This window comes from Haliotis rubra, unplaced genomic scaffold (genome assembly GCF_003918875.1).
Source record: "Haliotis rubra isolate DU_JTF1 unplaced genomic scaffold, ASM391887v1 Scf108, whole genome shotgun sequence".
In the NCBI taxonomy this organism is placed as follows: Eukaryota; Metazoa; Mollusca; class Gastropoda; order Lepetellida; family Haliotidae; genus Haliotis; species Haliotis rubra.
In genome coordinates, this window is record NW_025764981.1 from 497,746 (window position 1) to 507,701 (window position 9,956).

The window sequence follows — 9,956 nt, forward strand, 5'->3', positions numbered from 1 at the left end:
GTCAGGATCTTTCAACCAACGGTAATTAACTAATGTGATTGTTTTTTGACTGGGATCCTTGGCATGCAATGAAAGGTAAGTCATAGTCTGTGGATGGATGACACAATAATTCATAATTCTGTACCTATAACCGGATATGGTACTGAATTTTTCTACTTATGTTGTTTGGCTGTCTTCCGTTCTAAGGCACAGTTTCTTACATGCCACGCAGGTTAGAATTGATGTTGTCGATTTGTACCATGGGGATATATGGTTTTAGCTTTTAAAACATGCAATGTCAATCTTGAAAATACTGAGTTATTTATGTTTGTTGACAAGGAGCATTCCTGATACTGGTGACGTTTTTCATAATAATTGGAACCATCCCCTGTGTGTTTCTGGAGATGACAATCGGACAGTTCTCTCAGAGTGGACCTATAAATGTCTGGAATATGTGTCCTGCTTTCAAAGGTAACAACTGAAATACATGACAAGTGACAAAAAGGACAAATACGTAAACTTAAAGACCATGACATATTTCGACATTATAGCAATGCCATCTTAATCATGCAATTGGAAAACCAATTCGGAGCATATTTACCAGGTGAATCTGAAATAGTTTCAAAGGGGCACCTGCCCCGGCGCGAGGCGTTCATCAGTTAAACCAGTGAACGTGGATTTCATTCAAGTTTTGCTTTGTCACCACCACACCAGATGGTCACACTTCTCAAAAAGACATTCAATGTAGACAATGTTTCGGAAAGCAGAATGACGCGCTCTGACACCTATTCATATTTTCCCAAATATTGCAGGTATAGGAGTCGGTACCGTTGTCGTTACATGGATATATGTCAGCTATTGCACCGTCCAATTCGCATGGTTTCTGTACTACTTTTACTACTCGTTCTTCCACACCCTGCCCTGGGATCACTGCGGCAACGCGTGGAACACCCCAGCATGCATATGGAACAAGAACGCTACGTATGTATCTAACGACACAACGTCTAACACCGCCCTAACAGACGCTGGACATCCCTTGAATGAAACAGCCGGAAGGATGACAGCTGCCGAAGAATTCTGGAAGTTGGTTTACGAATACATATTAATTTCTATATGCATTGTTATTTGGCGTACACTTTCTTTCTTTCGAATGTAGCATTGTTCTTCAGCACACAAAAAACAAGTAACAATTTATTGCATTAACTTAGTTCATGAAACAAGAATCATCATTATTGGATTCTTAGCACAAAATCCGTGCTCACTTCATAATACGTTTTCAAGGCTTGCACCTCTTCCTGCTTGCTGACGTCTTATATATTGTTTGCATGACGCCCACCTCACTCACTCTTGTCCCTGATGTAGGCTTTTGATATAATGGTATTCACCTCTACAGATTCCAGATGCTCGGAGAGAGTGATGGCCTGGACAACCTTGGGGGTCTAAGATGGCACCTTGTTGGATGTCTCGCCGTCACTACAGTGATCTTATTTCTTTGGATATTTCAAGGAATCAAAGTATCAGGGAAGGTAATTTACACAATTCAAGCCATACTGTTTGGGGCCAAAAACATACTATAAGGTTAATATGCTGTTATACTGTTCTCTTTCAAGAAGTTACACATAATATATATTATGCATTTGAATTGTTGCTCTATTGAGATATCTTTATTTTACGTGTAACCTATGGGATCACATATTTCAGTCTTATATTACCTTTGTTAAACTAACCGAAACGAATTATTCCCTCAATCACAGAATGATTATTGTTCCACCAGCTTGTCTACATCACTGTAATTCTCCCCTACATCCTCATCTTGGCATTCCTCATCCGGGGCTGTCTACTTCCGGGTTCAGCAGAAGGAATATACTACTATATCTACCCTAAGTTTGACAAGCTCGCAGACCCTAAAGTGAGCACAAATCTGTTTACACAAGTGTGACTTTTGAAATTACAGTGTTGTGGAACAGGTTTTCTTTAGCCTTCAGTGTTATTATTGGTTCGTATCTAACACAGCGACTGTACTAGCAATGCAATTTTGATTTTAGTATGCTCAATTGTAGGTGTTCAGCATTCATAATCTCCAGGGATGAAGGATTAGGCGGTGTTGAGGATACAATTGTGAAAATATTCAAAAGTGGCATAAACACATCCCCATATTATAGGAATATCTTTTCACTGACTGTTTCATAAGAATGGTTTCATGTCAAGACTATTATAATACACCTTGCGATTTAAGTAAATGCCATCTTGAAAGATTATGTTACATTTTATGATGCTGATTAGCTATGTATACACATAACATGATTCTATGGTTTTAAGGTGTGGATCCATTCATGCAGCTACGCCCTGCTTTCGTTGGGTATTGCCATGGGGTGCATCATCACTATGTCTTCCCACAACAGAAAGGATAACAACTGCTTCAGGTATATATTCTAGGTCATACAGGTGTTACTGAAATGATTCAGTTTTTGCATCAATACATGGTAATTTCTAAAATATTTGTGACTGACCAATATCAAACTCTAGAACGAAGTATATGTGAACCAACATATGAGAAGGACACATTTACTTCCCTACCCAGGCAAAACTAATGATTGGTTCGATATTCACGTAAATGCATATATTCAAATACCTGAAAGCTTTAACATTCAGACATTCAACAGTATTTACAGCATGATGTTTATGTTTTTCTTAAAGGGATGCAATAAGGATTTGCTTGATTGATACACTCAGCAACGTTTTCTTCGGCTTTGCTTTCTTCTGTATCGTTGGTCACGTGGCCTTCCAACGTGGAGTGACTGTTGAAGCGTTCCAATCCTCTGGTGAGTAACATATTGATACCTGAAAAACTGTTTCCTAGGGTTAGGGTTACAGTTTACTAAGTGGTCCAAATCTGTGCAATTGAGGTTTTACGTTTGAAAAACAACCTGATCATAGCAACTTAAGTTCATGACTATTTTCTTGTACGAAAAACACATTTAGAGGACAGTGAATCGTTTTGCTCTACTTGTTGCCATATAAAAACATCTTTCAGACGTCACAACTGCTGTCATAGATGCGGCGTGTATTCCAAGAAAAACGGATGGACGTTCGTTTGAACGTTTCGCTTTAGAGCTTCCTGGTACACCCAACAGTTCACGTTTGTCACTGAATTCATACCTGTTTTTCATAGCACATGCGCTAAAAGAAAGGTGTTGACCAGTCAGTCTCACTATTCAAATACAAGAATTGTATGAAACTGTTCCAGATATGTTATTTTGTCTGTTGTGCTACAGGACTTGACCTTGCCTTCATCGTCTACCCCGAGGTCATTTCCGCTCTCCCTCTGCCTCAGTTGTGGTCTGTGATGACCTTTCTGATCTTGATGTCCTTGACTATTGATTCCATGGTAATGATGAAGTTTCCAATTCTCTCAGAATCAATAAATAGGATAATAAACTGAAAAAGAACTAAATGGTATGAAGAAGGTGAAAACCCTACCAGCTATTTTTCTCACCTAGAAAACAGGAATTTTACTAGTAAGCTTATAAGTAGTGTTATGAAAGATAACGGCGATCTGATTACAGATGGTAATGGTATTCTAGATGAACTGAAACAATTTTACTGTTATCTGTATAGAGATATTCACCTACATGAGGAAAACAATAATATAGATTTAAGTCTTATTCACTTTCAAAAGCATGACAAAGTACTAGAAAGAATGAGGATTCGGAAAAAGAGATAAGCATAGAAGAAATTAATAAAGCTGTTTTTTTCCATGAAGAATGATAAAAGCACAGGAATTGATGGCTACCCCATTGAATTATTTACGTTTTTAGAGAGATTTGGGCCCCATAAATTGATAAAAGAAACATTTGCAAATAATGGATGAACTATTACAATAGACAGAGGAATTATTACTTATTTGCATTAGCCAAATAGACACAGACAATTTTATTAAACTATCGCCCTATTTCATAACTAAATTCCCTTTACAAAATAATAAACACATCTATAGCAAACAGGATTATATCAACATTAGATAGTATTGTGCATGAGAATCAAATAGGTGTTATACCTTGGAGATATATGAGTGAAAATATAAGACTTCTCTATGATATAGTCTTTCCAGTGAGTTAAAAAACCTGACCCATTATTACTAGTTGGTTTTGAAAAGGCCTTGAAGCATTAATGATACAGGTAATATAAGCGTTTGGAATGGGGCCCAACATTATGAAGTGAATTCAAATTCTGACTGGTAATAATACAACAGCTATGATACAAAATGGGCACATTTCTTTCTTTTTCGGTAACGGGGATGAAGACAGAAAAGTCTGGTCTAACCTTATTTATTAACCCTTGCAGTTGAAATATTAGGCATTATGATAAGGTCAAACCCTGATATAAAGAGTATAACATTTAATGATATATAACAGAAACTTCGACAATATGTTGATACACAGCTTTGAGCATGATATAATTTGGAATGATGTATTCAGACTTTCAGTACAGATTTATTGACAGAATAATATGTACAAAGAAAGAACTATTGAGGATGAAACTTGTTGACAGTGATACATGTTATTTTTGTAAAATTACCTCAGAAGTCATATCGCATGTATTTTTTACCGTGATTAAGCTAAACACTTTTGGCAAATACCAATCTCCAATGTAATGTTACATTTACAAAATTAATTATTATGTTTTGAGTGTGCTCAAACAATAAAATAATAAATCATAGTATACTTCCAGCTAAATTCAATTATGTTTGAGATATTTCTTAAGTTATTTAAAGATATATGTACAACTGAAAAAAATATAGCTAAGTAAATGTGTCCTTATATTTTAGGTTGTATCTATATCTGTTATAACCCGACAAAACCTCAATGGTGTCACCCGTGAAGATCCAGGGTAGAATTGATCTTCAGTAACCCTTGCTTGTCGTAACTGGCGACAAACGGGATCGGGTGGTCAGGATCGCTGATTTTGTTGATACATGCCATTGGATCCCAATTGCGTAGATCGATGCTCATGCTGTTGATCACTAGCTTGTCTGGTCCAGATTCCATTATCTATAGTCCGCCGTCATATAGCTGGAATATCGTTGAGTAAAACTAACCTCACTCACTCAGTCACTTAATGATGACATATATATTGCCTTTTATGTCATATGTAATTTATTTGTGAATTGAAATTAAATAAAAAAAAATACATAGAATCAATTATGATACCATCTGATCATCATACCCATGTGGCCACTATCCAACATGATGATGTGAATGTTATACATGCTCTTTTGCCACCTTCTATTTCCATAGTTTGCTCATTTCGGTAAAAAACTCACAATCGGTAAAAAACACAAATATGAAAACCAAGACTTTGATAGTTTCTGTTCAATGTTACAATGCTTTCAGCTATATTCCAGCAGTATCACAGCTTCATTGCACCTATGTAGGGAATCGAACCGGAGCCTTTGGCGTGATGGGCAAATACTCTAACCGCTAGGCTTCCACACCACCCAACACTTCATAAATGTCACACTCTGATTGATTTTGAATGGGCATATGTGTAGGCACCGGGTGTTGAAATTGTCGTCGCTGCCTTGGAGGACATCTTTCCGCGGTTGAAGAAGCGACGCTGGCTCATCATCGGTGCTGTGCTCCTCAGTCTGTTCCCGATTGGTTTGATATATATTTCACAGGTAAGAGTGAACAAATTGAACTGGTTGGTATAAATGTGGCTGATACAGAACAACCAGAAATTATTGAGAATTTAAAGATTTTTTTTTTTTCACTCATTACGTATTAAATGTGAATATTAGCAGAACAAAGATTCAAAGACAGGTGAACAGTTAGTATTTTGTTAAGTCACCATGGGCAGCAATGCAGGCTTCAATGCGGCGGGGCATACTATTGATCAAAGAAGTTAGAAAGTCGTGGTCCCTGCTGTCCCAATATCCGAACACCTCTTCTTTTCATTTCAGCAATATTTGTCAGTTTTTTCTTATTGACACTTTCCTTCATAAGTCCCCAAACATTTTGTATTGGATTTAGGTCAGGGCTATAGCTTGGCCAATCTAATAATGTCACACCCTGGGTCCGAAACCAGGCCTGTGAATGCTTTGAACGATGTCTTGCGTCGTTGTCCTGCTGGAAAATCCAAAAATTTCCATAGAACACGAGAGCAGATGGAAGTAAATGTCCCTCAAAAACGTCTGTGTACCGCTCACTGTTCATATTCCCTTCAAATACACAGAGGGGCGTTGCCCCTAACACAGATATGCCACCCCACACGTTAAATTTCGGACTGTACTTTGGGCGCTGATACCAAGGTTTTTCAGTTTGTTTGGTCCAGAATTTCAGTGTATTAGGAAACAGCCACACAATACTTTCATCTGAGAAAATCACATTGCCCCAGTTAAAATTTCTATGCTGTAAGGACCAGTTCAACCTTCGCTCCTTCGTTCAGGTTTCATGATCGGTGATGGAATTCCTCGACTTTTCTGCCAACCCATTGCATGCAGCTCACTTCTAATTGTCTCCTTACAGACAGCCACAGTTCCTCTATCAATCATATCCAGCCTTAAGTTTTCTTAACTCCTTCGTTTGTTATTAGAAACAAGAATACCAAGCCGCCTCCTGTCACCGACAGTCAATTTTCTGGGCCTACCTGCGCCTCCCTGGTGCTCAATGCCATATCCATTTGCAATATTTTTCAAAACACGATAACCGGTGGACAAAGGGATGCCTGTTCTACTTAGCTGATCAATTTAGCTGATCTCATGTCCTTGTTATAATACTCTAAAATCAACTTCCTCTTCTCTAAATCATCCATACTGAGGATCACAAATAATGTCGTCTGCTAGCAAGTAAACAAAGGGGTAACTCTTCACAAACTAATGAAAAAAGATTAACGGAGTTGTCTCTCTTGGATGAAACCAAGCACTTGATAGCTGGTCAAGGTTGTTTATACTAGAAATCCAATTAAACATATTCCTAAAATTCTCAATAATTTCTGGTCATACTATAGAAGTAGGGGATATTTGATAAAAAGATGATAATTTAACAGCGCAACAGGGACCATTGATTTTGTCAGATGATTATCCTAAAGGGCATAGCTGACCATCATGGCAATTACCAGGTTAAGTCTTATTAATATCGACCGTCTCCGTGGTGTAGTGATTATAGCGTCCGCCCAGAGTGTGGTAGGTCGAGGGTTCGATGTCCGGCCGCGTCATACCAATAGACGTTAAAATGTCGTACTTGTTGGTCCCTGCCTGGCGCTCGGCATTAATGGGTACAACAAGGACTGGTTGGCTCGGAATCAGTATTATGTGTCTGAGTGGGGTATTCATGCTTAACTTCGGCATGGTATCTCAGTGAGCTAGCACTATAAAACCAGCTTAAGTCTGGGCTAGTGCAAGCAGCCACACATACACTCGCATGCACGTCGTCATATGAGCGAAATATTCTTATGTACGACGTTAAACCCCATTTCAGCTCACCTCACTTTATTAATATCGAGTGCATGCGAGCCCACCCTCAAAGACAATCACAGATTCAATTAGGGATACTGCTAATCCAGCTTTCAGTATCAACGTAATATATTCCAAGCCATTATTCCTGCAGTTCTTCGAGAGTGGTCGGTGGTTGTTGATGGTGACGTACGCGCCGTCCACAGATATCCCACACGATTGACAAGTGACAAGTATTGACTGTAAATGCTAGCAGTGGTAAGGTGGTATGACACTCAGTTACAACGTGAGTACTGTGCACTCGTGCGCTGTCATCCTGAAACACGAAACGAAGACAATGTTGGCGCGCAAATGGCCCAACGTGTGCCTCAAGGTGTTACCACGGTCGTTAACATGTAAAGGCACAGTGATCCCTTCCCACACCATTTCTGAGCCAACCCTAAAGCGGTCGTCCTATATAAAGTTAACGCCATGAAAAGCGCATTCCATCTACGCCACACTCTGTTTTACCTTTTGAGAAAGGCCAATGCATCCGACAAAATATTTCGTTTGCCCGACGGCGACTGGTCCCGATACCAGCGTGATTTTGCAGTAATGTGACGTGTAGCCAGTAACGAATCGTTTGTCCATTCACTGTTACACCTTCAGCTCTGTGAAGCTGACCTCCAACCAAAATGGAATAGCCCACCTGTCTTGAAAACAGGAAAAGGGACTTAGTGAGTGAGTATGATGTTACGAGGTATATCGCTTTTTGCAATATACCAGCAATATCAAGGCGGCCGAAAGAAATTGGCTTCACAATGTACCCATGTGGGGAAATCATGTTTTCAGTCTGACGAGTGCATGCACGACGAACCCGAAAAAGATATAGATATACGATTTATCCTTACAAAGTACCAAAACTTAGCATGGCCACTTCATTATTTTCTTCGACACAAGCTTGTCAACATGTGATGTGGAATGGTATTTCTCCCATTGCAACAGCATGACGTTATAAAGTGAGTGAGTTTAGTTTTACGCCGCCTTTAGCAATATTCCAGCAATATCACGACGGGAGACAACAGATATGGGCTTCACACTTTGTACAATTCAGGTTTGGTAATCTTGAAAATACACGTCTTATTATACCATATCTTGTTTTAGGGTGGAATATACGTGGTGACGCTTGTTGACTGGTACGCCTACTTCCCATCGACGGCCGTGTTTGGCGTCCTTGAGTGCATTGCTGTGGGTTGGTGTTATGGTAAGAATTCATCATTATTGGTGCCCTTAAAAAACGTGAAACTACTTTAAGTCCCTTTAATTTGCTTATATGAATACTGATAAGTCAAAATAGAGTAGTGCATCAAAAATCGTTTTCGTTACTATTGCGTCATATATTGAAATTATTTCCTTATGTCTACAATAAAATTTTGTCAGTTTTACCGGGGCCTTCCGTGTTGAAATCTTGATCGGACATCTTCTGAGCAAGAGTTGGCACCATTTGAAATCTTGATAAAAAGAGCTTGCTCGATTGCGAAATGTAACCATCAAAATCTGAAGCTGTTGGAATATTGCTCAATGTGAAGAAAAGGTTGACTGTCGGAAAGATGACATCATTCCTTTTATCATACAGCTTTGTGGAAAGGTTTATGTCACACTGAACTCAAACAACTAAATATGAAATACATGAGGGACTCGCATTTGTCCCCTATTTCATTGATGTTCATGGAACAATATTACATTATCGATATGCCTGAAGGTAAAGGGGAACGTTTTGACTAAACTACCTTGTTGCCTACTTCCTGTCTAAATGTTTTACCCCCGCGTTTTAAGCAGATGTTAACAATGAGGAAGTCCCGCATTCACATTTGTTTTCTCATAACCCTTCATTTGTGTTCTTCTGTCCTTTCAGGAACGTATTTTTGCAAAGCTGAAGATGAAACTCTTTGATGTGTTCATTTCATTGCCTTTATTTGTTCTGCAAAAGAGGCATGCTTGCTGTTATAAATGTGAAAAGTTTCTCATGATGATTTTTCCCTCGAAGGAGCAAAGAGGCTTCAGGAGGACATCCGTTCGATGTGGGGAAAGACGATACCTCGGGTCATGGTCATAAGTTTCAAGTTTGTGTGCCCTTTGTTTCTGTTTGTAAGTAATTCCTGATTTCAAAAGCTTTTATACTAGTACAAACCTGAGAAATTGTCGCGTATCCTACAAAACTCTTTTGTAGCTGAATCTCTTTATATTAACCATGAAAGTGCTCGACTAAACTGAAAGTTGAATGGCGTAAAACCTGCAGTCAACAATATTCCAGCAATGTCATGTGGATTGTTCAGTGTGAACAAGGGTCAAGCCAAATGTTTGCACAAATAGAGCCTAAACCGAACATTTGTGGAAAACTAACCCAAACATCTGTTGACAATATGAAATATTGGCAAACTGTTTGGTGATATTGTCCTCCGCACTATCCATATAGGTATATGTCTTCCGTAAACCATGCTTGTCGTAAGAGGCCACAAACGGGATCGGGTGGTCAGGCTCGCTG

General features: G+C 38.9%; 1 protein-coding gene across 1 annotated transcript; it reads left to right on the forward strand.

Annotated features, from left to right (window-relative positions):
• Window positions 1-1,036: 1,036 nt before the first annotated feature.
• Window positions 1,037-7,655, forward strand: LOC124281653 (sodium- and chloride-dependent GABA transporter 3-like). Its single transcript, XM_046717593.1, has 8 exons — window positions 1,037-1,062; window positions 1,373-1,505; window positions 1,754-1,888; window positions 2,299-2,402; window positions 2,677-2,801; window positions 3,255-3,367; window positions 5,531-5,659; window positions 7,587-7,655. The coding sequence occupies exons 1-8, from the start codon at window positions 1,037-1,039 to the stop codon at window positions 7,653-7,655; spliced, it is 834 nt and encodes a 277-aa protein (XP_046573549.1).
• Window positions 7,656-9,956: the final 2,301 nt, after the last annotated feature.